General features: G+C 43.3%; 1 protein-coding gene across 1 annotated transcript in view; it reads left to right on the forward strand.

Moving 5' to 3' along the window:
* Positions 1-6,332: 6,332 nt before the first annotated feature.
* The window catches only part of TRPC7 (transient receptor potential cation channel subfamily C member 7), a 76,023-nt gene continuing 55,988 nt past the window's right edge, over positions 6,333-26,367 (forward strand). Inside the window, 2 exon segments of the mRNA XM_032125279.1 lie at positions 6,333-7,022; positions 14,501-15,278. Of these exon segments, the coding sequence (XP_031981170.1) occupies positions 7,021-7,022; positions 14,501-15,278 (780 nt within the window). The 5' untranslated portion in view covers positions 6,333-7,020.

A 26,367-nucleotide genomic window follows, 5' to 3' on the forward strand; every position in this document is an offset into this window, starting at 1 on the left:
TTGAAGGGTGAGTGGGTCTTGCTGACCACCCCTTGACTCTCCAGCTCGCGGATCATCTTGTGGATGGGGATCACAGCATCTCGATTTGTCCGATACTGCCGGCGGTGCACTATCGAGGTGGCAATTGGCACTCGTTGCTCTTCCGCTTTCAGGAGCCCAACTGCAGAAGGATTCTCAGATAGTCCAGGCAGGGTGTTCAATTGCCTAATGCCCTCTGCCTCCACAGCAGCAATCCCAAATGCCCACCTGAGTCCTTTTGGGTCTTTGTAATAGCCATTCCGGAGGAAGTCTATGCCCAGAATACACGGGGCCTCTGGGCCGGTCACAATCGGATGCTTTTGCCACTCCTTCCCAGTCAGGCTCACCTCAGCTTCCAAAAGGGTCAACTGCTGTGATCCCCCGGTCACCCCAGCGATGGATACAGGTTCTGCCCCCACATGTCCTGATGGCATTAAAGTACACTGTGCTCCAGTATCAACCAATGCATCATATTTTTGTGGCTCTGATGTGCCAGGCCATCGGATCCACACCGTCCAGAAAACTCGGTTCTCCCGTGCCTCTTCCTGGCTAGAGGCAGGGCCCCTCTAGCCCTGGTTATCATTCTTTCCCTGGGCGTACATGCTCGAGGTACCTTCAAGGGGATCCGACATATCATCCTCCCTTCTGTAATGCCTGGCAGCTCGGTCACGGGAGGCTGAGGCTACCTTCACCTTAGCGGAACCCCCTCGGTTAGTGCCTCCCTCCTTGAGTTCATGCACCCGCGCTGCCAGGGCAGAGGTGGGTTTCCCATCCCACCTTCTCATGTCTTCCCCATGCTCACACAGGAAAAACCACAGCTCAGCTCGTGGGGTGTACCCTCTCTCTCTAGCAGGGGGACGACGGGCTCTGACTTGGGGGCCTGTGACTCGCACTGGTGCCACACTGACCCTCCTCATCTCCTCCCTCATCTCCTCCCTCATCTCCTTCATCTCCTCTTTGAGGTCCTGGACCACAGCAGAGACATGAGCTTTTAGCGGGCCATTGATCATGCTGTCATAATGCCTGAGCCTGTTGGCAACAGAGCCCACTGTTTCTCGGGTATTGTCAGCATCAATCGTTGCAATGAAGGTGGTGTATTGTGATGGCCCTAGCCTTGCCAGGTTCCACATCATCTGTCCTGTGCACCTGACCTTATCGGGGTCATTATCATGCTGTCCATCCTTCCCAAAGAGTACCTCTAATATTGCCACCTCTCTTAGCTGTTGGATCCCTTGCTCGAGTGTCTTCCACTGCATTCTATGATGATACTCCTGCATTCTTTCTTTGTGAATGAACCTTTCTCTCACACTCATTAAGAGCCGCTCCCAAAGAGAGAGAGGCCCTGGCTCCCTCACAAATATCTGGTCCACACCTGGGTCCTGGGTCAACGATCCCAGATACCTTGCCTCACCACTATCCAGTTGCACACCTGTGCCCATAAGGTCCCAAACCCGAAGCAGCCAGGTGGTATAAGGCTCACGCCCCCTTCGCACAATGTCGTTTCGCATAGCACGGAGACTGTCGTGCGACAGGGACTCAGTGATGACTTCTGGCTCTGGCTCTCCTGCTGGTTGTGAGGGCCCTGGTTGCCCATCATCATTAACTGGTCGTACTGATTTGGTCTTATACTTCCTCCTTTGCACAGGGGCGACTGCTGCTGGCTGTGGTTGTCCTTGTGGTTCAGCTGAAGCCTGGACGGTTGTAACATCCGTGGGTTCCACTGCTGCACCATCGGACTCACCCTCTTTGGGGCAGGGAGAGGGTTTTTCACTAGCTGAGGAGGTGTATTCCCTTAGCAATTGGCATATCTCCTGGCGCACCTGGCCCATCTCCTGGCACATCTCCTTGCGCACCTGGCCCATCTCCTGGCATATCTCCTGGCGCACCTGACCCAGCTCCTGGCATATCCCCTGGCGCACCTGACCCATCTCTTGGCACATCTCCTGCATCCCTTTTGCCAGTACCCCCACCCAGTTTGGGTAGTCCATTTCTGAGGTGGACTGTTGGGCAGTATCAGTCTGTGGGGCGGGATCTCTAGTGTCTGGGGCTGTGGCAGGCTCTGGCTCTGGGGTAGGATCTCTAGTGTCTGGGGCCGTGTCAGGCTCTGGGGCAGGATCAGGCTCTGGGGTAGGAACTCTACTCTCTGGGGCCATGTCAGGTTCTGGGGCAGGATCTCTAGTCTCTGGGGCTGGTGTCTGGGTAGGTATCCAAGCCAATCTCAACTTATCCTTGAATGCTAAATAGAGTAGGCCTATCAGCAGCAGATGGTTAGTATTCAGAGGGAATTTAAACCCTTTGAGAATTGATGGAGTGGGCCCAAAGAACTGGTTGAGGGGTTGGGAGAAAACTTCCCCTGGTGTCATTTCCTCACAGAAGGTACCATTGTTAACATAACCCCAAAAACATGTGCTCAGTGTGTGATAGCTGTTTATCCATGTGCCCACATTCCGGAGGAAGTTAAAAACCCATGAATTCCTCACCTTCTCGACCCATAACGCAAGCTGGATAACAGCAATGGTAGCCTTAGTCAGAGGACCCATATTCAAGTAAGGAGCTGCAAAGGGGAAGAATATAGCCACGGCTACATGCCACCCAAACCAGGGTAAACTAGACCACATAGTGCTGCCTAACAAGGTTCCAATATCCAGCACACAAAATAAAGTTATCGAGGAACTGTTATTCCTTTTTCACCTCTATCTCTTAATGCCCTCAGGCCCCACGTTGGGCGCCAAGATCTGTCTCGGTTTTGAAAGACAGGTGTCTGCTAAGGAAGGCAGAGGCCCCCCTTGAAGTGGCAGATATAACCCCTTTTCCCTCCAAGTTATTATATTTTGAAATCAAGAGCCTTTAGGCGAAGATGTGGGAAATAGGAATAACAGTTCTTTACTATATATATATATGTATATAACCAGTCAAACAAAACAACAACAACTATGGCAGTAACAGCAATCACAAACCCAGTCCCAGCCTTCTCGGCTGTCGGGCCCTTTCCCCTCGGGTGCAGTTCCGCTCGCAGCCGGCAGGGGCGCTGGCGGCTCCCGGTGAGCAGGGCAGGTGCGATGGTTCCCCCGCGGCTGCAGGGGGCGCTCCGGGGCGAGCTCGGGAAACCCGCGGCACTGGTGGCCCGGGATCCCGGGAAGGGATGGAACAAAGGCTTCACAAACCGCTGGGCAGCCGATCCCGGACTCTCGGGAACGGCAGGCTGGAACGGCAGGCTGGAACGGCAGGGACGGACGCAAATCCCGGGTGGCAGGCGAGATGTATCCAGATGGGAGAACCCACGGAGGCCCAGGCAGGCAGGGCGAGCAGGGCTACAGCGTAGCGAAAGCTCGAAGCAGCAGCGGGGCAGGGCAGCCACAGCCCGGTCTCCAGCAGGGCAGGGAAAGCGGCTTTTGGGGTCCCGGCGTTGTTTCCAGCAGGAAGAAAGAACGGCCAAAAAGAAAGAAGCAGCAGCTCCTTTCTCTGCAGCTTCTCTCTCCGGACGCTCAGAGCGAACTGCCCCCACACCCAGGTGTAGACAAAGGAGTAGCCAGGCCCGCCTCACTCCCCTTTTTGTCTTTCTAAAGTACAGCTATTTGTCCCCTAGCAACATGCATATGGGAGAAAAATTCCTTTAACAGGAAAAAAAAAAAACCTAAGACTAAACTAAAACCCCAACACTTGATAATAACAAACTATGGACTTCTCAGTCCCCTTTTTCCCTCTCACTTTGTTTGCTTCGCATGTTAATCTGGCATAATTAATTGCAATTGGGAGTGCTGTCAGTATTTTATCAGCTGCAGATTTATGGAGTGGGTAAGGTGTTGATTATTAAGATTATTAAGAAGGTCCTCCTGATAACTGAGTGCTAGACATTGCTGGGGCTTTAGGGGTTTACGATTGGTTCTTGCTGTTTGGTTTTTTTAGTAAAGGGGGAAAAAAAGATATGAGCACAAAAATAGAAATGGTGAATGTTTTCCAGTGAAGCTACAGCTCTAAAGGATCAGGACATGTAATTGCAACTGTGCAGACACATGGTGCAGCGATACAGTACATCGATTCCATACCTTAATATTTTCCAGGATATATGCAGGAGAAAGATTACATATATTTGGTCAAATCAATTCCATGCTCAATCCTAAAATTAATATTTTTCAGATGACCTGGCAAAACTGTGTATGACTAAGATAAATGAAAAAAAGGCTGGTTTTGTCTAACCTCCATTTTCTATCTACCCTGTTAAAAACCCAAAGAAGTGAAAAAATTGACCTTTTGCAAGTATTCCCAAGCCTTAGAAATGAAATATAAATGAACAGTTTTAATGTAAGAGCCTATAAACACATCTGATTCTTAATTAGTTTGTTATGGTGACAGACAAGTCAATGGCAGAAAAAGGAACCCTGAAGAAGAGTTTCACTGTCATGGTTTAACCCTGGGTGACAACTCATCCCCACACAGCTGCTCATTCACTCCTGTCCAGGGGGATGGGGGAGAGAATCAGGAGGGTAAAACAGAGAAAATTCATGGGTGCAGAAAAAGACAGTTCAATAGGTAAAGCAAGAACCACACATGAAAACAACCCCAAAAAACAGGAATTTATTTACCACTTCCCAAAGGCAGGTAGCTGTTCAGCCATGTCCATGAAAGAAGAGCTCCATCCCACATTACCATGACTCGGGAGGACAAACTCCACTCCAAACATCTCCCACTTCCTCCTTCTTCCTCCAGTTTTCTATGCTGAGAATGATGTCACACAGTATGGAATGTCCCTTGGGTCACCTGTCCTGATTGTGCCCCATCCCAGTTTCTTATGCACCCCCAGCCCCCTCACTAGGGGTGCACAGCGGGAAGCTGGAAAGGGCTGGACTCCGTAAGCACTGCTCAGCAGTAACAAAAACCATCCCCTAATTATTGACAGTTTCCAGCCCAAACACAAAACACACCCTCATACTTGTACTGTGAAGAAAATTAACTCTACCCCAGCAAAAACCAGAACCCAGATGAGTACCAAGATACTATGAGGGCTATTTTTTTTGCTTTGGGAAAGATTTGTCCAAAAGCAAGAGAGGTATAGATCTTACCCCAAGCTGTGTTTGCTACCCAAAGCAGACATTTGTGTCTTTGCATCATCATATCATTTCAAAATTATCTCAACAGCATAAGTGAGTATGTTGCTGTGGAGTTTTTCTTTTGTTTTATTATATTTTATTTTCCAGTCTGCACAGGTTGTCTCTTCCCACATAGTGCTGTTCTCCCCTGAGCCTGGTAACATCCACATCCTTCTCATATGTTGGCCGATACGGGCCCTCATTAATATCTAAGTGAACTTCAAGAAGCCCTAAATAGGGCAAGACCAAAGTAATCGCTGTGTTTTACAGAACAGGAGGTACTGACAGTGTCAAAGCAGAGTGCAGTGAACCCTGCAGGTCTGGCTGCTGCCCGTGATCATTAGAGGTTAATACTCTCTCCCCCTTATTCAAGATGAAACCTCTCAGTGGGAAAGGCACCCTCAGTACCCTCCTCACAGCTGTGAGTACAGCTCAGGCTGGTGAAACTAACTTCATTGCCCAAGGATGTGGGATGAAAGTCCTGCACCAGCCACCTGTAAAGGTTTCTGAAAGGCATCACCTGGGATGCTTTTCTAGTGCCACTGCAGAAGCCACACCAAGCTCTCCGTGGCCCTTGCCAAAATGGTCAGCACCCTCAGGTGCTTCAATCAAATAACATCCTCAGCTGATTACACAGATCTGAGACTGAAAGATGGTGAAAAATCTCCTCTTAATCAGTGTTCTCACTTCGTGAAGTGCTGTGAGGGGATGGCAGAAGGCGAACTTGGGGCAAATCATCATTGTGCCATCCTCCCATGTGCGCTGTTCAGAGACCTCTGGGCCATCTCCCACCATCATCTCTCCAGGCAAAGGGTTTCCTCTGGGCTTAAACTCCCAGAGGCACGGCAGGTGAGACAGGGTGGCATTATATGGTAATTGAAATGGGGTGTATGATGAGGTGGGGATCCCTGCACACAGGTAAGGTAAAGCAGGTGGGCAGGGGAGTTGCACCAGTGGGGAAGGACACAGAAGGTCATGGACTTGTAGAGGCCTGTGTGACTGGAGCTTCATGGGAGGCAGTGGGAGCATCCTGGGGGGTGATCAGGAGAAGAACACCTGCTCTTACCACTTGGAATGGGGTGCAGAATGATGCCCCAGTGCTCCTGGATGCAGCTTGAAGTTGTTCTGGCAGCTCTCCTCTGCCACGGAAGGGAGGGGATTCATTGAATTGACTGATTATTTTGCATGTCGGTTTCACTCTCCCTTTCCCTCCACTCCTGGCACACACATACACACACGCCTTCTCTGCTACCTCCTAAAAGACAAAATCTCCTAGGTAAGGGACCAGACAATCTCAACCTGGGCACGGCAGATGGGGAGAAGCGGCTCCAACCACTCCCAGCAGAGGGGCGGCACAGCCGGATGAGGCAGGAGTGTGGCATGTGAGGGGGAAAACCCCCGACGGAGCCCCCCACCCGTTGGACAGCCTGCAGGCAGCCCTGCCCTCTCCAGGAAGGTTCTCTCGCCACGCCTGCTCTGGGGCAGCCCTTGGGTACTCGTCCACCTCCGGCTGAGAAGGGGGCGCTCCCAAAACAGAATCGAATCCACACCTACAGGAGGACAACGGCGTGGGAAGAGGGGGAGGGAAGACGGGGAGAACAACGCAACTCTCATGCCAACCTCGCAGCCGGCTCTTCCTGCAGGAAGCGAATCCCGGGAGCTCCCGGGGAGCTCTGCCCCAGCAGCGCGGAGGGGATAAGGATGAGACGCCTCCTCGCCCGCGCCGGCGGCGGCTGCAGCACCGCGGACAGCGGCCGGCCCGTGCGGCCGCGCTGAGCGCTTCAGCACCGCGGACAGCGGCCGGCCCGTGCGGCCGCGCTGAGCGCTTCAGCACCGCGGACAGCGGCCCCGCGGACATGGGCGGCCGCGCCCGCCCCGCGCCCCGGCACTGAAGCGGAGCGGCCCCGACGCGCACATGTAAGATGCTGACCGGGGGTGGTGCCCTGCCCGAGCCGTTCTCCTCTCAGCTCCTTTAAGAAGCGCCCTGGCTCTAATGCCGCTCCTTACTTAGGCGCTGGGAAGTTTTGTGGGGGTTAGAGACGTGTCGGGGCGACTCGGTGTCCTGAGAGCCTGAGGATGGGCTGGTGAGAGTGAGGCGGGTTGGCTGCGTGTGGCAGTGGTTTGGCTTTTTACTCTTGGAATCTGTGCTTGGTTTCAGTGTAACGCAAAGGGCTTGTTGTTACCAGCCACATGGTTTGGAGCCACGCTGTTGTCTTCTTTTGTAGTTGGGTGAGATCTGTAAGGGGTTTCTTTTCGTGAAAGTAGTGTGGTCAAGGTGAAAAAAATTTAGAAAAAAAAAAGTGAACGGGGACACTGTATCATGCCTGTTGCAGCTTGCAGGGTCTAATGGTTGTCAGGAGTCCTTCTGTCCACGTTGTTTCCTGTCGAGAGATACCTATGAAGTGAGCATTGAAAAGGGTGCATCAGTAGGGAAAAACGAAATACAGCGAGAACAGAGATTACTAGTTCTTTTCAAAGCTTTTCTTTCTCTTTTTAATAGAACTGCTTGTTGAAAATCAGCGTTACACTGCCCCCTGCTTGAAAAATTACAGATTTTTCGTTGCTCTCATCACTAGTAAAAATTTATGAATGAACAGGTATTTCTCTGTTGTGTTCTCACTATGATCTGGGCCTGAGTTTTGAAGCACTTCAACAGTGAGACTGAATTATTCCTAGTTCCCAAAGCCAGATTGAAATAAAGGAAAAGTAGAACTCATTCTTTTCATGACAGTTCATTTGGTGGTCAAACATATTAATGAATGAACAATGGGAGAGAATGTAAAAATAGCCTTATTTTTGGTACACCTATTTTATGTGTTCTGTGATAAATTTGCAATAACTAACCAACTTCACAACTATAGATTAAGGGGAAACAAGGAGGGACGGAAGGAAAAAAAAGTAACCTAGTATTTATTTTATAACACAAGAAGAACTTGAATAAAAGAACAAAGGTGACTATTTTTCAGTCGCTCCTGCTGTAAAAGTCTTCTGTTGGTCCATGACATTGCTTTGGGATGGGAAAGAAAATGCTGATGATTAGTGTATAAGAAAGAGGAGGGCGAGACAGCTGAAAAGCAGTGGATGTTTTTTTCTGCAAGATAGCTGGTAGAAAGCCAAATTCCACTTCCTTTTTTTTTCAAACCACAAGACAGTGCCTCCTTTCTAAAAGAGATCAGGGAGGATTTGAAAATGTAGATACTGGTAAAGATTTGGTGGTCTGTCCTAAATGTTTCTTGGCTGTTGTCCTCAGACTTTGTGCTTCATGACATGAAGATGTTGAAAGTGTTTGTGTGTGTCATTGATCAGCATTTTTTAATGGCATGAGAGGTCTGGTTTGTCTTCCTGAACATTCTCATGCTGCCATGCCCTAAAGGGATTTGAAAAGGTGTGGTTTTGCTGACTGCTCCTGTAATTCTACAAGGAGAAAGATCTGTTTCCAAATTTTTGTTTTATCTGTATGAACAGTGGGAATGATGGGGAGGGGATATTGCTTCCTGCTACTGGTTTGTAGGGCTATGCTGCAAATGAATGGATATCTACCTGCATAGGCTAAAAAATTCTATTAATTACATCTAAAAATCTATTATTAAAAAAATCTAATAGTACATCCTAGACATGTACTCAACTTTTCATGTAGGAGAATGGTCACATTGCTGACAGTATTGAATTGGGGTTTTCAATGTTGGCCACAATCCAAGAATAAATGAAGTGGCACTTCAGCTTTTCAAAGCATAGAAAACTTCAGAAAAAGCTGCTGTCCATCAAGGCAGCCATCCCAAATTATACTGAGTCTGTTTACATAGTAAATCAGCAATATGGGAAAAAGGATACTTAAAAGTCTTGTCTTACAGGAAAAAAACCTTGACTTAAGGTAAGATTTAGAAGGCTGATCAAGATATTGGAGAAAAAGGGGATATCAGAGGACTCTGGTAATACAAGCCCGTGCAGCATTTGGAATAGCCAGAGTAGCCTATTGCATACAGGATAATAAATGTATGCAGTTGTGTTCAGTCTGCACTCCTCTGAAGTCTGGAGTATACTTCAAAATAAGTTGCAATTTTTAATTAAAAGATTAAACATCCTACTGTTTTTACTCTGAACAATTTGAATTACTCTTTTAAATGGATTGATTTCTATATCAATTTGTGTTTGCTTTTAGAACCCAACTTCCTTGGTTTTTGTTCGTGTTTATAGCATGTCTTGGCTGGCCAGGTTTTCTGTGTGGAACTAAGGGTTAACAGAGAAAAATGGTCCATTTGATGTATAAGAGCTGTGTCAATTCCAAAGAGGCCTCAGGGAGTCTGCAGCCTTTATGTGCCCTGATTCTTTTCAGAAGTATTGATGTAAGTAGAAAGAAAAATAATAAGTAAAGTGTCAATTTGACAGTTTCTGAGGCTCTGCAGGAACCGAGGGCAGTGCTTTCAAAATGGCTTTCAGAAACTGAAATTTTCTTTTCAACAAGGCAGAGGCAATGTCTCATCAAAGCCTGCTCTGATGGGTGCTTACAGAGCTTATAGAGCATAGTAATGGTTACGTATCTGAAGACTCTTCTGTAGTTTCTGGACAAAAAGGGCCATTGAAAGGGCACAGGGAGACTCCTGCCAACCTCTCTCCACTTAGGGAAAGCAAACCCAAAGTGTAGTCAGAGACCATAAGTTCCTAAAGCTGCCTTTGTAAATGTCCTGCTCAATTTTTAGGCTTAAAGACAAGTAAAGGTTGATATCACTTGAGAATTCCAGAATTGCTGCAGTTCCTAATACCTATTGATTTCAGTATCTTTTATAGACTTCAGATGTTTTAAAAACTCAAGTAGGTACTATTCAGCCTCTCCTATACACTTTTAAAACTCTGGTTCAAAGTCATCTGTAAGAGCTCCAATTCAGCCTTTTAAGGCACTTGGGCCTTTGAATATTTTCTCCAAGCCCCAGCTCCAGGTGGTAGCCCTGCCCTTCCATAGGTTTTTGTGTGGGACTAGAGAGGCAGCAGAAGGTCTTGAATGGCAGAGTCGGGAGCACTGTGGAAAGGAGGGTCAGGGAGAGGCCATTTGCTGGAATAAGCTCGAAATGAAGCAGTTCAACTTCTTTCCTATGTCCACCCTGTCCTACACATCAGCACTCAGACCAGTTAAGAGAGTGTGGTTGAGGAAAAAAAAGCAGAGTTTCAGCTTCAGTGTGTTTCCAATGCCACCACGTTAAGAACAAATGTCATGTTATGCCATGTTCCCCTCTCAGACACTGAGTGTCTCAGCACCAAGTACTGTCAGAGCCAATTGCAAGGACCTGCTCTTAGTCACTTTAATTAGAAACTGAAACACTCCCACAGGAAGATTTGTTATGAGCTAAATCACCTTTCAGAAAGAGCTGTTCTTCTCCACTCCCCACAGGAGTCCAGACATCTTGTGGCTCCCACAGCCATGGACAGCTGGATGTGCTTTGCTGCAAGCGGTACTCAGGCCCTGAAATTTTTTATTTTCATTTCCCAGACCATTTTCTCTCCAACAGCACTGCATGTATTGGCATCCTTTCCTAGAAAACACAGTATTTAACTGCAGTGCCTGATGAGTTTGATCACTAGTTGTCTCAATAAAATATGCAAATACAGTCATTTCAATCCAAAGCACCTTTGAAGAAAAATGGTAAGATAAATGCAATCAAGTTACAATTACTTTTATTAAGAAAGCACATTACACACGCTCAGTAAATATGATTAGTTCTAAATCTGCCTGTGTGTAACTGAAAAGCAGAACAGAACAAGGTGCTGAGTGCAGTTGTGACATTGCAGTAGGGTTCAGTTTCCAAGAGCTTCAGCTGCTGCATACTTCACTCTTTGCACTACTGCTTCTCTTGTCATGATTCAGTGCTCAGGTCAAGCATAATTGTAACTTTTTTTTCAGAACAGGGTTTGATAGCTGAGCATTTCTAATGAAATTATTCAAAGTTAAAAGTGTAATTTTTTATTCATCTCTACATCTCTATAAAGATGGTAAAGTATAATAGCTGAGATATTGATCTCCTCTGCTGATGGCCAAGATGGGGGGGGGGTCATAATTCATCTGAGGTGAAGCCCTCTGAATGATGGTGCTCTTGCCCTTACCTGCAGGGAGTGTAGATCAACTCTGTGCTGTAGGGAAATCCCTGCAGAACATTTATTTCAGGATAAATATTGGATAGTCATTATCTCTTTGAAGAGCAGGTGTGCTTTCCTGTTTCCTCTTTTTCTGATGCAATTTCTGTTTTTAGAAACTGTGTATGAAACCAGTGTTCTCTCTGAACTGAAGAAAGTGAAATGAAGGTCCTTTGTTTTTGGCACGTTATTACATATACAACAAACAGGTGTGAATTAGCTCTAGGCCAAACTCTAACCTCTTTTGCAGGCAAAAATCTTAGAACTAGGCCAACAGCAAAATTTTATGTGGGTTTATGTTTACTTTGGGTGTGATTATAAGGTTATCTGTCCCATCTATCTGGGTTGTCCTTCAGAGGTAATAACATACCTAAAGAGAAAAGTTTTTCTAACAAAAAAAAAGAATAAAGTATCAAGAACTGTTCTTCTACATCAGGGAAAATATCTAATAGATTCGTCACTGTTGAAAATTATAGATATTTCTGAGTTTCTTCCAGTATTGACACTTAAGTATAACAACAAACATAAGGTTGCCAAATATCTTACTGTGCATGGGTTTGGATATCAGAAAAGCCCAGTGGAATTCCTCCAGCTTGAAGCAGCTAATAAAATTAATTGTCCTAAAATATTCATGCATGTGCAATGCTCCTGCACTCAAGGGTGATCACTGAGCACCTACCAGAGCTGGACTGGTTTCCACGTGATCCCAGAAATGATGGCTTAAGTCATCACCAGCTCATCCTTTCAAGTTGCTTAACATTTTAAAAGATTTAATTCAACATTCAGGAGCTCCCAAGGCTGTAAATGTGCAAAGTGCTTTCTGGTTCTGTAACTCCCCATTTAACAAAGTCACAGTTGAGAAGTGTTTATTTGCATGTATAGTCCTTGCTTGAACTCAGCAAGGTTTCACTACATGTTTAAAACTTAAATGCTGTCCTGAATAGCTAAGGACAGGAGCTCCAGTTTAAAGAAGCACTTGTGCATATGGTTAAAAACTTCATTTTAACCACATGTTGCTCCTCCTGGCATCACTGGAACTGCTTCTGAGATGAAAGCTAATTGCTGAGGAAAATATATGTATGTATGCATATATGTTTCCAAAATTTGGACTCCACTGAAACCAATGAAACTTAAAATTTTGACTTCAAAGGGTCCCCAAATTTACCCCAGGCATTTTTCTGCTTTAGGAAACTCTGTATCTCTGTCAGATGTTAATTGCATACTTTATTTATTTAGATGTTATTGTTTTCTCTTATAGTGAACTTCATGCAGTCTAGGGAATTAATTCACTTAACCATATCTCCTTCATTATTCTTGTATCCCTCATTTCTGTGTGCTTCTTCAACTTCAAACCATGTTGGAAGGAAATAGTTTTAAGATTCATACAGCACTTTACCTCTCTGTGGAGCCTGAGATGTTATGTTCAGTTCCTACTAGCTTTTATTAAGTTGTTACACTGATGCATCAAAGCTTAGGAGGAGAGATTCTCAATTACGAACCTCTTTTTCAACCTTGTGTGGTCACAAATTTGATTTCTTAGGATTTGTTTACATTTTAATGTAACTTCTAAAAAATTGCTATAAAATTTGTTTGAAACTCTTCAGTACTAGCTTTCTGTTCCACATCAGTACAAAAGCAATGAATTAAAATGATAGATACCTGTGTATATGTTAGTTCCATAAGAACAGCTACCTTGAGAATTTCTGTGTCTCAGATCTTTAGGTATTTTGGGTTTCTGATAACCCTGTGTTTTACCAGGTTCTTGCTGCTTCCTTTACTCCTTTGTTACCTGTTCTTGAAGGCAATGCATCTACTCCACTTTGTCTTCTGGCACAGTTCCCTCTCATCACTCACTGCAGCATTTTCCAACTTCTGTAGTATTTCTTCAGAGCAACACATGAACTTTTCGTTGACTGAAGGTCATAACCGACTTGGAGAACAGATGGAGTGTGGAAGGATGAACCTTTGCCACCCACTGAGCATTAACACCTGCTTATTCGTTACATCTGTCCACTGCAGCTCAGAGGCTCCTGAAGATTTTACCCAAGTGATTTAGGACTTGCTATTGGCCTGAGTGCAAATGCTGTCTGTGAAAGAGGTGTTTTTACATTTTTACTCAGGCTGCACATTCTATGGGCTTTGGATGGCAATTAACTCTGCATGCTTAGACTCTAAAAGACACTATGAATTTGCTGAAATTCTGCTGCAATAAAATTTTAAAGAAGAGCAACATTGAGAGCACTGAATGCAAAGTGTGAATGTTTTAAAGGCACAAATACATTTAGGATCTCAGTTAATTTCATACAACAGTGTGTTTTCTCACCCATGAGCCCAATTGCACATAGCATAGCTTTCTTTGGGACTTCCAGAGAAGGTGGAATAAGAATAGTTTGTCTTCATCTCACCAGCTCCAAGTGAAGGGCATTTCAGCCACGTACTCAGTGGGGAAATTAATGACCCTTTTCTCCTGCCCTCTGTTTGTGGTGAGAGATCTGTATCTTGTCTTTCTGCAGTAGCTCTCTAAAAGGTGCTTACTGGGGACTGATGTGACACTACATCAAGAGTTATTCCTGTGTTTTTCTAGACTCTCCCCTGAATCTGGGTACTTGTATTTGGCGTAGCTGCCAACTGTATTTCACTAAGAAATTAGATAGATCATTATTAAACTGCTCTAGATCAGGAAACAGAAACATGGTATTATGTACCATGAAAAAAAGCAGGGAATGAATAAGTGGCTTGCTTGTACCAGCTGAATCTTAGCAGAATATGCAATATAATTATCCTTGTTACCACATGTTTAAAATTAGAAACATGGTTTTTAACTTTATGGAACATAGTTTATTGGCCTGATCCAAGGTCTATTGACAGGAGAGAGTCCTGCTAACTTTCTTTAGGGCTTGTGCCCTCAAGGACAAAATTCAAGAAGAGTAATTCAGAGAAATAATGTCCTGTGTATATGAATCCTAAATATGATGTAATGAAATTCTAAACAATACAAATGGAAAATTATGTGTTCAAGCATTTCTTTTTCTATTTATCAAGTCAAGAATATGCTGAGTATCCTTGTTGCAATCGGAAAGGGTGAACAAATCACAGGAGAGCTTGTCTTTTGTTCAGAAGCTAATCTTCATTCCACATGTGTCCTAAATGATTATTAGTAACTGGCTCAGGCCAGATCTGGTCACAATGACACATTTCCAACCTTATTTCAGGTTCTGTGAAATTATGACTCTGCCAGAGTATAACCAACATTCCTTTCTGGTTTTCTGCAGGTTGAGACACAGCAATTCTAAAGACATGCATCGGAGGCACGCGACCCTTCGGGAGAAGGGCCGGCGCCAGGCCATCCGTGGCCCTGCCTACATGTTCAACGAGAAAGGCACCAGCCTCACTGCAGAGGAGGAACATTTCCTCGATTCTGCAGAATATGGCAACATTCCTGTTGTGCGAAAAATGCTGGAGGAATCCAAAACCTTGAACTTCAATTGTGTCGATTACATGGGACAAAATGCCCTCCAGTTAGCGGTAGGGAATGAGCATCTGGAAGTGACAGAGCTGCTCCTCAAGAAGGAGAATCTCGCTCGAGTCGGGGACGCACTTTTGTTAGCCATCAGCAAAGGATACGTGCGCATTGTCGAAGCAATATTGAACCACCCAGCCTTCGCACAAGGACAGCGTCTCACACTCAGCCCTCTCGAGCAGGAACTGAGGGATGATGATTTTTATGCTTACGATGAAGATGGAACTCGGTTCTCCCATGACATTACCCCCATCATACTTGCTGCCCACTGCCAGGAGTATGAAATTGTTCACATCTTACTTCTAAAAGGCGCACGGATTGAAAGGCCACATGACTATTTTTGCAAGTGCAATGAATGTATGGAAAAGCAGAAGAAAGACTCCTTTAGTCACTCTCGCTCAAGAATGAATGCCTACAAAGGATTAGCCAGTGCTGCTTATTTGTCTCTGTCCAGTGAAGACCCTGTCCTTACTGCTCTAGAGCTTAGCAATGAATTGGCCAGACTAGCCAACATTGAAACTGAATTTAAGGTAACTCACCACTGTGCCTTTTTCCTTGGGCTGAGAGTGTTCAGGCTATTGTGTGGTTTACATGTTTGATCAAATTTTGGGTTGCTGTTTGAGGGGTGGGGGAGTAAGAGAGACTGGCAGAGACTGCCGGGTGTGTTAGCTATGCACAGAGTCAGATCACTGTCATTCTCCAGTTCATAAATGCTTGGAACTGAACATTGCATATTACAGCAGAAGCTTAAGTTTCTGTGTTGCACACTGGGATTGCTGAGAATCTCTAGCTGGCAGCAGGAATAAAAATTAGATTATTCCAAAAATGGAGACTCATTTTTTGTAAAAAAGGTAAGTCTTTTTAATTGAGCAATCTATTTCAGAGGCAGAGTTCTAGAGGCTGTTTTAAGAATCCAGTACATCTAGTTCTGCTACAATGATAAAAGGTATAAATCAAGACATTTTGGTCCTCTGTAAAATAATTTAAACTGCATTGCCTCTTAATGTTTTGCTGCTGCAACTATACATGATGAATTTCATGAAAAACAGGAAAAGAGAAACAATCAATAAATTGTTATGAAGTTTATCATCATGCCAAATACAGCAGTGTGGCTTGTGGAACTCTCTTACAAGTTATTTGAGATTTCCATTATCATAATGAGTTTGTAAATGTCCAATGCCATTTGCAGTATTTCTCTAAGTCGTTTACATGACATAAAGGGCATTTTCTCCCTTTCTAAAATAAACTAGTCATTAAACCCATCATTTTCAGTGGCTCAGCCATCAACATAAGGCTGTTCTCTGACTTATGGCTATTGTGCAGCTACAATCATGATCAGTGACTCTGGGGTAATAAAGTCCACGTTGTGAGTACACTGGGGTAGGATGCTCACCAGGAATCCATGATTTCCAATTTGGAAAACTGTTCATGTGTTAAAGCATCTATTTCAGGATTTGTGGCTCTATACTACGAAGGCCTAGGGAGGAGACCATCCCCCTGCACTGGGCACTGGGGAGGCCGTCTTGAATCCTGGGTTGGTTTTGGGCCCCTCACTCCAGGAAAGACATTGAGGTTCTACAGCAGGTCCAGAGAAGGGCAAGGGAGCTGGGGAAGGGTCTGGAACAGAAGTCTGATGAGGAGCAACTGAGGGGGCTGAGCCTTGAGAAAAGGAGGCTCAGGGGGCACCTTCTCACTCTCTTCAGCTCCCTGAGGGGAGCCAGGTGGGGGTTGGTCTTTTCTCCCAGGTAACAAGCAACAGGAGAAACAGCCTCAAGTTGTGCCCAGGGGAGGTTTAGACGGATATTAGGAAAAATCTCTTCACAGAGAAGGGGGTCAAGCCCTGGGAGAGGTTCCCCACAGAAGTGGCTGAGTCACCAATCCTGAAGGGATTTAAGAGATGTGTAGATGTGTCACTTGGGGACATGGCTTAGTGGTGCCCTTGGCAGTGCTGGGTTTACAGCCGGATCTTAGAGGGCTTTTCCAACCTAAATGGTTCTATGAATCTATGCTCTCCAATTGAAAAGTAAGAAGAAAACATATTCTCGGGCTTTAAAACACTTTAGTAACCCTCTAACAGGAAAAAATTCCCAAACCACTGAGATCTCTGGGCAATAAAATCAGGGTAAGATTTTGCAAACTCTTTTTCCTCATTTCTATCAGAATGCAAGGACACAATAACTTGAAGGGGAAGTTTCATTTGGATTCAGTCTCAGTGAAGCAACCTCACTGGGCTCAGTGAATCCAACTGCTTGCTCCAGTGTGAAGCCATTAGGCTCATGCCCACACTTAACAACATTAATATCTCATTAATGCTCCAGCTTCTTCTCATAGAAAACTATGTATTGAGTGGAGCATGAGCAGCCTCAGCATTGCATGCCTGTCAGTCCTGATAAGTGTCTTGCCACAGAAGAGTAAATGTTTCTACCAGAATCCTTCCTTTTGTTCCTGGAGCTGCCAGCAGCATCAATACTGGCACTGGCAGGTACACAAATCCTCCAGGAGCAAACCAGCAATCAAATGCTGAAGAGTTTCATGGTGGTTATATCTCTGCACTGGCAAATGGATGGGAATAAATCAATACCAGAAAAAACCCCAGCACATTAGAAACCATTTGCAAAATGACTGCATTTCCAGGTTTTCCATGTTCATTTGTCTTATTGGAAGGTTCTGTGCAACACATCCATACATGTTAGTGAAGTACCTACCCCTACCATTAGTTTACTTCAAAGATTTCACATTCCTTTAGTGTATTAATTCTTCCAGAAATTAGAAATTTCTCAGGATTCTAATGTATTCTCACTGTAGCAAAAAAACCCCAGAGGTATGTATTTATGTAAAAATATTTATTCTTATTAACATAATCAGTGTGATGTGAAATAGGGTATTAATAAAACAGTGGGGTTTTTTTCACAGAACATGACAATTTAAGAATTTATTTTGAGGAAAGAACACAATTGCTGAAAATGAATTTAAGAAGCCCACAAATGAAGAAGATTTATGAAATTAGACAAGTTGTAGAGGGCTTTCTTTGTGACTAAAATAGTACTTTCCCAGAATCTTAACTTGTTTGATTCCTAAAGTTCTATAATTAAAATTGGCTCAACAGATTTATAAAATGATCACTTTGGATTATTTAAGAACATTATTTAAAAATGATATGCAATTGCAGCAATACAGTTTTCAGGAGGTACAAAGAGTCCTTGAAACGGAAAGACACAAAATTTTAATAATGTAGGTGGACAAATAGTAATTTAGTAACCTCTAAAGAAACTCCTACCATGAGCTAATTAAAATATAAATGCAGTGCCTCTTGCCTGCTGCTTGCTGCCCCAAATCTCTTATGCAATAGCACCTTTCAGCACATCAAAATGAGAAGCCAATATATGTGCTATGTTTTTAGAGAACATGAATTTTTTTAAGCAAGTTGCCTCTTTGTACAGAGAAATGTGAAACAAAACAGCCACATGAACCACTTTAAAGGAGAAAACTTGTGTTACCTGTGGTTGGCCAGTTTATCCATTCTTTTGGTTTTTTACAATGGCAGAAGCTGAATAGATTTTTTCTCACTCTAAATTGCTAAGATTCAGTAATATGCTGCAGATCTGATGAAACAGCTTTGCAAAACATTCCCCAGAAAAGTTTTCATATTAATTGGAGAAAAAAAAATTGCTGTGAAATATGTAGCCCATTAATCCAGAAATAGGTAAGGCCGTTTCCCCAAAGTAAAATGAAAAATAAGGAACCAATTGTTTCTATGAAAATACATGTAGGAATGGGGTGGGTGGGACACCCCTAGGAGATGGACTTCAGAAAAGAGAGAAGTGAACATCAGAGTCCCTGTGTATGTTTGCAGATCTTTATGCAAGGATATTTTCCTGTAGTGGAGGCAGCCCAAGTTGAAAAAATAACCTTAATGAAGCACTTTTTCAGTTTTGTATATCCCACTTGAAAGCTGAGAATTAAGAACCAGTTCATGACTGTCTCTCTGTTTCTAGTTTTCATTTTGTGTTTTAAAAAACCAAAAAAGCATCCACTGGAGCAAAGGCAGTAGAGATCGGGGGCCTCATTTAGTCCACAGGATGGGTCCCTTCATCTGTATTGCTCTTGGAAAAACACAGAAAGAGAGGATCCTGTGTGGATTGAAGGGTTCCAAGTGACCATGCTTCTGCAGAGTGTACGAACAACTGGGTAGGAAACTGAGGGGCACATCAATTAAAAAATCAAAAGTACAATTAAGACAGAAATATAGAACAAAGTTAATGTGATTTGTAGTTTTCCACAAAGGGTGAAAACCAGACATTAGGCTAGTGATTAATATGTGAATCTGTTTTGAGGGGAAAAGCATTTATTGTCAGCCTAGCAGAGCTAGGATCCCTCTAGTCCACACCGGAAGAATTCTCTTCTCTCATTCTCCCTTTTTTACTCAAAAACCCCATTGCTGTACATTCCAATTTCTTTAAAAGCTTGCAGATCTTGGACCTCAGTCATAAAGCAAATAATTCTTCTGCCATCTACCAGAGGATTCTGTTTGTTCTGCTCATATAAATAACCCTTATGTCACTTGTAGTATGAATAACACAGCCAGGATTTGTCCATCTGAACCAGTGATCACCCCTGAGCCAGGCTGATGAGAATTGCTCTCCTCCTTGGTCCAGAGAAATCAATCTCCCTCATGTCAGCCTGGTGTGAAAGCATATGCAGATGTCTGCACAGTTGCCAGCTGTTCACAGCCAGGTGACTCATTTCGAAGACTGGAATATTAAAAGCAGAGTCAACAGAATCGTTTTTATATGTCCATCAAAAGCCTTAGGAGATTGAATTTCTAGCAACCGGCCTGCAGGAAATGCCCTTGAAAGTGTCTTTAATAGCAGCATCAGGCTTAATATTACTGTCCACATTTAGGAAACTGAGTGAAACGCAGAATAATAGTTCTGTTTACTTTTCCTAAAGCAGTGTACTCCTGGCTGTGTACTCCTTTCTCTGGCGAGATCCCCCTCCACAGCCAGGACTGTTTTACAGCATTGCATGCTCTCAAATTAGACCACATATTTGTGTATGTCAGGAAACATCCTTGTGATGAAGTAAATCAGGCAATCCGGACAAATCAAATTAGAGACTTGCAAAGGAGGCTTAGGAAAGATCTCACCAACCATAAGCGGTAAATCAGATCTCAGCTCCTCTTGATTAAAATGTTACTAAAAGCAAGATCAAAATCACCACCTGGAAGACATATGGTGTGTGGTCTTTGTTTACTGCTCCCACCAACATTGTCAGGGTATTTACTACAGTGTAATGTTTTGTTTCTCATTCCCATGCTTCTTTGCTGTCGCTTTTCCGCTCACAGTTGTCTTTTCTCTAAAAGCTGCTGGGATCCAAAAGCAGGTCCTGGCAGTGAACCTGCTCTCATGTGCAGGTGAGCATCACGTCCAGGCTCAGCTGGCTGAGGGACTGCAAGTGGCTGTGGGATGGGTGGCTGGCAGGGCAGCAAGTCAAGCGTGTGGATGCCCGCAGGGATGTGCCTGCGGGGAGCTGCCTCTTGTTCCATTGGGGCTGCAGTGATGCAAAGCAGCTGAGGCTCAAATCCCTGCATTCTCATGGTGTTCAAAACAGAACAAAACAGCCCTTGAGACTCAATGGCTTGTAGCTGTTAGGGATGATCTGGCTGGCATTCCTCTTGCCTCAGTAAGTCAACTCCAACTTTTCTTCTGCCTAACTACAAATTGTTAACTTCACAGGATACGCTTAACTTAAACATCTTAAGGGAAATTACTTTGACAATTTTCTTGGTATTTCTGGCTCCATGCTGCATGGTGTTAAGAAAATCATTATTAGACTCTTGGTTTTTTGAAATGAGTGATAAAAACCAGAAAATGGCAGAAAACACTGAAGAGTAAAATAGTAGGAAGTGGGCTTGTGAGAATGGAGGATAGCAGTGAACTTGGAAAGAGAATACTTGAAAACCATCAGACTGTAAACCAGCAAGGCTGCAATTTTAAACTCTGCTGCCTACCCAGACTGCACAGACTCTTGGATTTGTTTGCTCTCAGGACTGACTGATGGGAGCAGGTGCCGGCAACTCCTCTCCCACTGAAACCAGAAACTGGCATGGGAACCTCCCTAATTAGCCTCATGAACATTCTTGTAAATCTCTCACTTAATATTTCTGCTCTGACCCGTTCTTCCTTGAGTGATCCTTTAATCTTTTCTTAATTTCTGGCCTCAGCATATTCTCTGGTAGACATCCTGCTTCTGTTATGTTTGGGAATGCTTTTTATGACTCATGTTTAATATTTCAGCAAGCTGCTCTTACAGGCTTTAGTGTGTTTATATGGCATTTGTTTAGGTTTTCACTTAATTTTTCAGAAGTTCTGTTCTTTTCTGTATTTTTCTTCCAGACAGGATTTACATATTTTAAAGAGATGTATTTTTACTCAAGCAGCTTTCATTTTTTTTGTGATGTTTCACTTTGCTGGGTTTTAAGAAGAGAAGGCAGAAGGGAACTTCAGAAATTTGGTCTGGTATGCAGAATGTATTCATTGCCTTTTTCTTCTGTTTTTATTTTCTGCTGCACAGCTCTCAGTCTAACCTAGTGCCTGTTTTGAAAATCAAGCATCACCAATATAAATACTTATGAATATATGAACAGTCACTACTCCCAAGTGATTTTTTTTTTTGATATGAACTTTTTCAGGTCAGTGTTTAGTGAGAATATTATTTTTTTTCTTAGGGATGGAGTCAGGGATGTGGTTTGGTGGTTTTTAACCTTTAAAAAGAAGTGATCTTTTTTTCCCCTCTCACCTATAAGCCAATTTTCCCCACTGCCATGAGAACATGCACATTTAGAACCTATGATTTTTTTATTTCAATTTTCACTTGTGCAAAGCAAATGCATAAGCAGGTACAACCAATTATCCAACTCATAATACAGGAAAGAATCAAGTCCCAGTAAAGCAGGGAAACAAATTTCCTATTGTTAGAAGTTTAACTTCTTGTTGGAACAAATGAGGTATTAAAATAAGAGAGGAAATTACAAACTATAATGGAAATAGCCTGGGAGAAGGAGAATATATTTAAGCCTTGTAGTGAAATTAGTGTTTGGCTCTCTGAGTGGGACTTGCTCTGTGCAGAAGGAACTCATTCTCTATGCTGTTCTTCTTCAGAGACAAATTCACTAATAATAGATGCTACACCAGCTTTGTCTTGAGAGCTAAATTAATTAATTGCAGTTACATTTTTCCATGGGTATGTAGCAAAGACTGTGGAAAAAGGATATATATAGTCTTTCTGCCCTTAAAACCCACCAAATTTGTGACTCGTGTTGCTCGCTTTAAATATTTATAAATTAGGAAATATCCTTTATATGTTGAGAGTTGTTATTGTAAGTGCTCTTTTTAGGTTCTGTGATTAAATCATTTTGTGCCTGGCACATTGCCCAAGAAAAATGGCTTTAAAATGTTGCATGAGAAGAAAATTCAAAGCTTTTCAGAGGGGTGTAGAACTGATGCCAAAGCTGTGATGTCTGGAGCTGTGTTGAGAAATCCAGATTTGTATCTGTGTGTGCGAAGGTGTGTTAGCATCTGTCTATGTCTGTTCACAGTCAAGCAGAGTAGTGGATGCTGTGATTCATAGTGAAGGGTAACACTCAGTCATCTACAACCCACACCTGTACCTGGAAAAATTAAGACCATTATTTATGGAAGTTGTAACTCTGTTGGCAGCACAAGCCACTGAGCAGTCACATAAAATTGGATAATGTCCACTGCCCACGAGGGTATTTCACCTACTTTATGAGTGACATTGTTAAAACGTCCCAGCTAAAAGAAAACCTCTTTAAATGTTGCCAAAACACTTTATGCAGGAAAATGTTTTCTTCACTTTCCTGGGGAACCAGTCCATTCTCTCTTTTGAAAGAGTGAAAGGGGAAAAAAGACTCTTTCTACACATCAAATCACAGACCATAATCTTGCATTAGTGCAAGAAAATGTAGTGTTTGAATTAATGCCTCAAGGGTTCTGCTCCCCTAAAAAAAAAAACCTTAAAAATTGAAGGAAACTTTCAACATTTGAGGATGGCAAGACAGCTGCAACCCTGGAAATATTTGACTCTCCCAGAGTATAGCTGGTGTACTTTTGTTTCCTGTGATGCTACTGCAAGTGAGATTCTTGGCAATGCCAGTGTGCACGCCATCACTGCAATGTTTATTACCCTTTACAGCTCCCTGGGAAGTCATTTTTAGTCCTACTCAGTTAAGGATGAGCAACATTGCAACTGCAGCACTTACAGCTTACTGCTCCCAGCTTGACTGAACACGTCCCTGGAGCAGGATTCTAGTTTAGGTGAGCAACAGACATTATCATAAAAATATAAAATAACATGGAATCCTCTTAAATCTTTAATAGGAGACAACAGGTGGGTTCACCAGCTAGGTGGAAAGTAGAGAGCAATAGAAAAGTGTCACATAAGGAAGTAGCACAGCAGTTGTCTCACCACTGAAGAGCAATTTAGAAGCATTTTCATGCATAAAACTTTTAAGCCAATCACTGTGATGTTTTAGCCAGGTAGAGAAATAAATGTAAAATCTGGAACCAGTTGAAATTGCTTTAAGGTAATTTTCCTCCTGGGATTTCAGTGTTTCCTTACAAATAAGCAGCCCATCCTCCAACAAGAGCACATTTCTGTGGAGTTGGAAAACCCCTATTAACAGATACATTTTTAAGGGACCTGAAAGGCAGCAGCTGCTAAGGGTGGTGAGCAGAGTGAACTCTCTTACACATAAATAATCCTGGGATGAAAGTGTAACAAAAAAAAGGGGGGAAATCCAGCACTGCATTTTTTTTTTTCTCCCCTGCCAGAAATATCTGATATTAAATTTCTGAATCTGAAGCTTCAACCTCCGAGAAAATGGGTTGGACTGGGACTGTCAGCATGCTTCTCTCTGTATACATGGCTGGTGACTTCTACTTTTTCCTTTTGTAGCCTGCTGTTATGATTATATTAAGTCCAGGTTTTCCACATAGTTCATAAAATTCTGGATGTGATGAGCAATTTGGAAATTAATTTTTGTTATGTGACATGATTTCTGTAAACCCTTCTGAGGCACCATGGCCTTGTGGCAAGTAATTTTACTGAACCATTATTTTCAGGAAATATATTTGTGTATGTGCCATCTTATATACATAACATGGAGCATATTGAATATGTTTAGAAGGAGTTTAGAGCTGAGGGATCTCCTTTTCATCCTTCTTAAACCTAAACTTCTGTTAGTGAATACAAGAGTCATTTACCTTTGATACAAGCAGTTGCTGAATGTTTTGTAGCCAGGGTGAAGTACAATAAAGCTTGTAATGTTAATCAGGAATGTAAAGTGTTTTGACTAAATAGAAGTAAAATAAACACCTGACATTTTGAGATAATTTGTTGTGTTTAAGGGGATTTGTGGGAAGGCAAGGTTAAATACAGTTATATTAATTAGTGCTACTATGATATAAAGCAAGTGAAATAAGGTCAAATTAAATGAATATAATGTCCACAGGTGTTGTGGAGTCATATACACCACACATGGCTGAGCAAGGGAGAGTAAGGTAACTGCTGCGAAGATTTAAGTGGCATTTAACTGGCTAATGGGAGCTCTTGTAGCAGAAGTGAGGCTGATACCTGCTCCTCAGCCTGTTTCTGCTCCTCAGAGACAAGGTGTTAAGAAAGTTCTTTGGATTTAGAGATTATTTTGAGTTTAGGAATGAAGATGACCTGCCTGCATTGCGTCTTTTGTGTGCAAGCACTACTCTGAAACAACTTTTTGAGTACAGATGCTTAGAAGGTTGAATCTAACAGATACAATGACTGTCACAAACCCAGCAGAGAAGCAACAAATAGTTTAGAGATACTTTCAAAATTTAAGTGTAAAAAGTTCAGCTTACTACAATCTTATTATTGTCACATTTTGATCGTTATAACAGCTTTAACATGGGAGAAAAGCTCAGTAGCTGGCAAAATCATGACCCATTTGACCATTGAGTCACCTTCAGATTTGTTGAAGCCATGATTTCATCCTCACCCTTTGAAAGAATCATGTGCAGTGAAGCAGTGGGGTGACCAGTGGGTCTGATCCGAGGCTGCCCCCTGCTCATGGATTCCTCTCTTTATACAAATGAGGAATAATGTATCACATCTCGGATCAAGCCATCTATCACAGCAAGGTGTGATAGGCTGGTGTATCAGTAGGTGGGATCTATGTCTACCACAACCTCTCCCAATGATCTGGATTCTCCCATAGAATGTACCTTGGTCTCTCCAGTCTCTAAGCAGTAAAGGTGAGACAAACTCCTCTGTGCCACCTCCTGCTCTTCCTTTGGCTGCCTGGCCCAAGTGCCAGGCCCTTGCTGTGGTGCTCAGCCAGAGCCCTCGCTGCTGCTCCAGAGCAGAGCATCCTGCATTTCCCTGCCAGGTCTGCTGCCAGCTGCTCAGAGAGCTCCAATCAGTAGGGAGAATGATTTGGCCAGTTGCCTGTGTTTAGTTAACAGTGACAGAGTGTTTTCCTTTCTTGCCCACTGAGCGTGGAAGACAAAATGAGTCCTGGTAATCAAACTGGTGCATGCACTCGATGGCAGTGCAGCAAGGAGGGTTCCTGCTGCCCAGAGCTGGCTGTTTGAAAGGAAAGACTTATTGGCTCTTTCCCTGCCAGTCACTGGATCCTCTGCAGTGAGTACAGAGCTCCTCTGACTTTCACCTTGCCCTTACACACTCACCATTCATCTAAGAGAATTTTCTCAGTGCATTTACTGATATAAAATGACACAGCAAGGTCATTTATTGTCAATTATTGTCCTCCTCCCATCAGCAATGAGTGGAACCAAGAGGGGTCCACCTTAGACCACCAAAGATGTTTTTCAGAAAGCCAAAATCCAATTCTTGTTGAGGAAAACAGACAGAAAAGGCTGTGATCACTACTGTAATATCAGTCCAATACAACATTGGTAAGCTTTGCATTTAATCAGTAACACCAAATGGCCAACCCATTCAGCTGGTATCAGCACTGGGGGTTTGGGGATAGTTAGGAGCCGGGAGGTTTATTATGAGCAAGGTGACTGGTTTCCAAAGAGTGCTGCTCATTGTTCACGTTGGGAAGGGATATCTACTGGAACTACAAATGAGCATAATTAGGACGATTGCTCCGAATAGAATAATGATGTTAGATCAGCAGATGGGAGAATGGAGCCAGGTACATTTATCCAAGGCACAGTAGGGAATCAATATCATATTAATGAATGTAAACGAAGTAACACATTCTGAGGATCTCAAGTCTGACATTAAATAGGATGCAGATGGGAAGTGATTTAGTTTATCCCTCATTATGTTGTTAATTGTTGTTATTGTAGATAATTATGATGAACTTATCCTCACTGAGCCCAGGCAGACTATTCAGACAATTGTGGATAAACAGTAATGGTATACAAACAATTTTATATTGCTTTAAAATGGTGCTAGGTACTATAGTATCTATGGGGTTTTGGCATTTACATGATCAAAAATGGAATTTTTCTGGAATATAATTTGTTGCAGGGAAATTGTCACCAGTGCAGCATGGAAAGAGCTCATTGCCCACTGAGTGTCATTTCATTC

The sequence above is a fragment of the Corvus moneduloides genome, chromosome 15 (assembly GCF_009650955.1).
Source record: "Corvus moneduloides isolate bCorMon1 chromosome 15, bCorMon1.pri, whole genome shotgun sequence".
Taxonomy (NCBI): domain Eukaryota; kingdom Metazoa; phylum Chordata; class Aves; order Passeriformes; family Corvidae; genus Corvus; species Corvus moneduloides.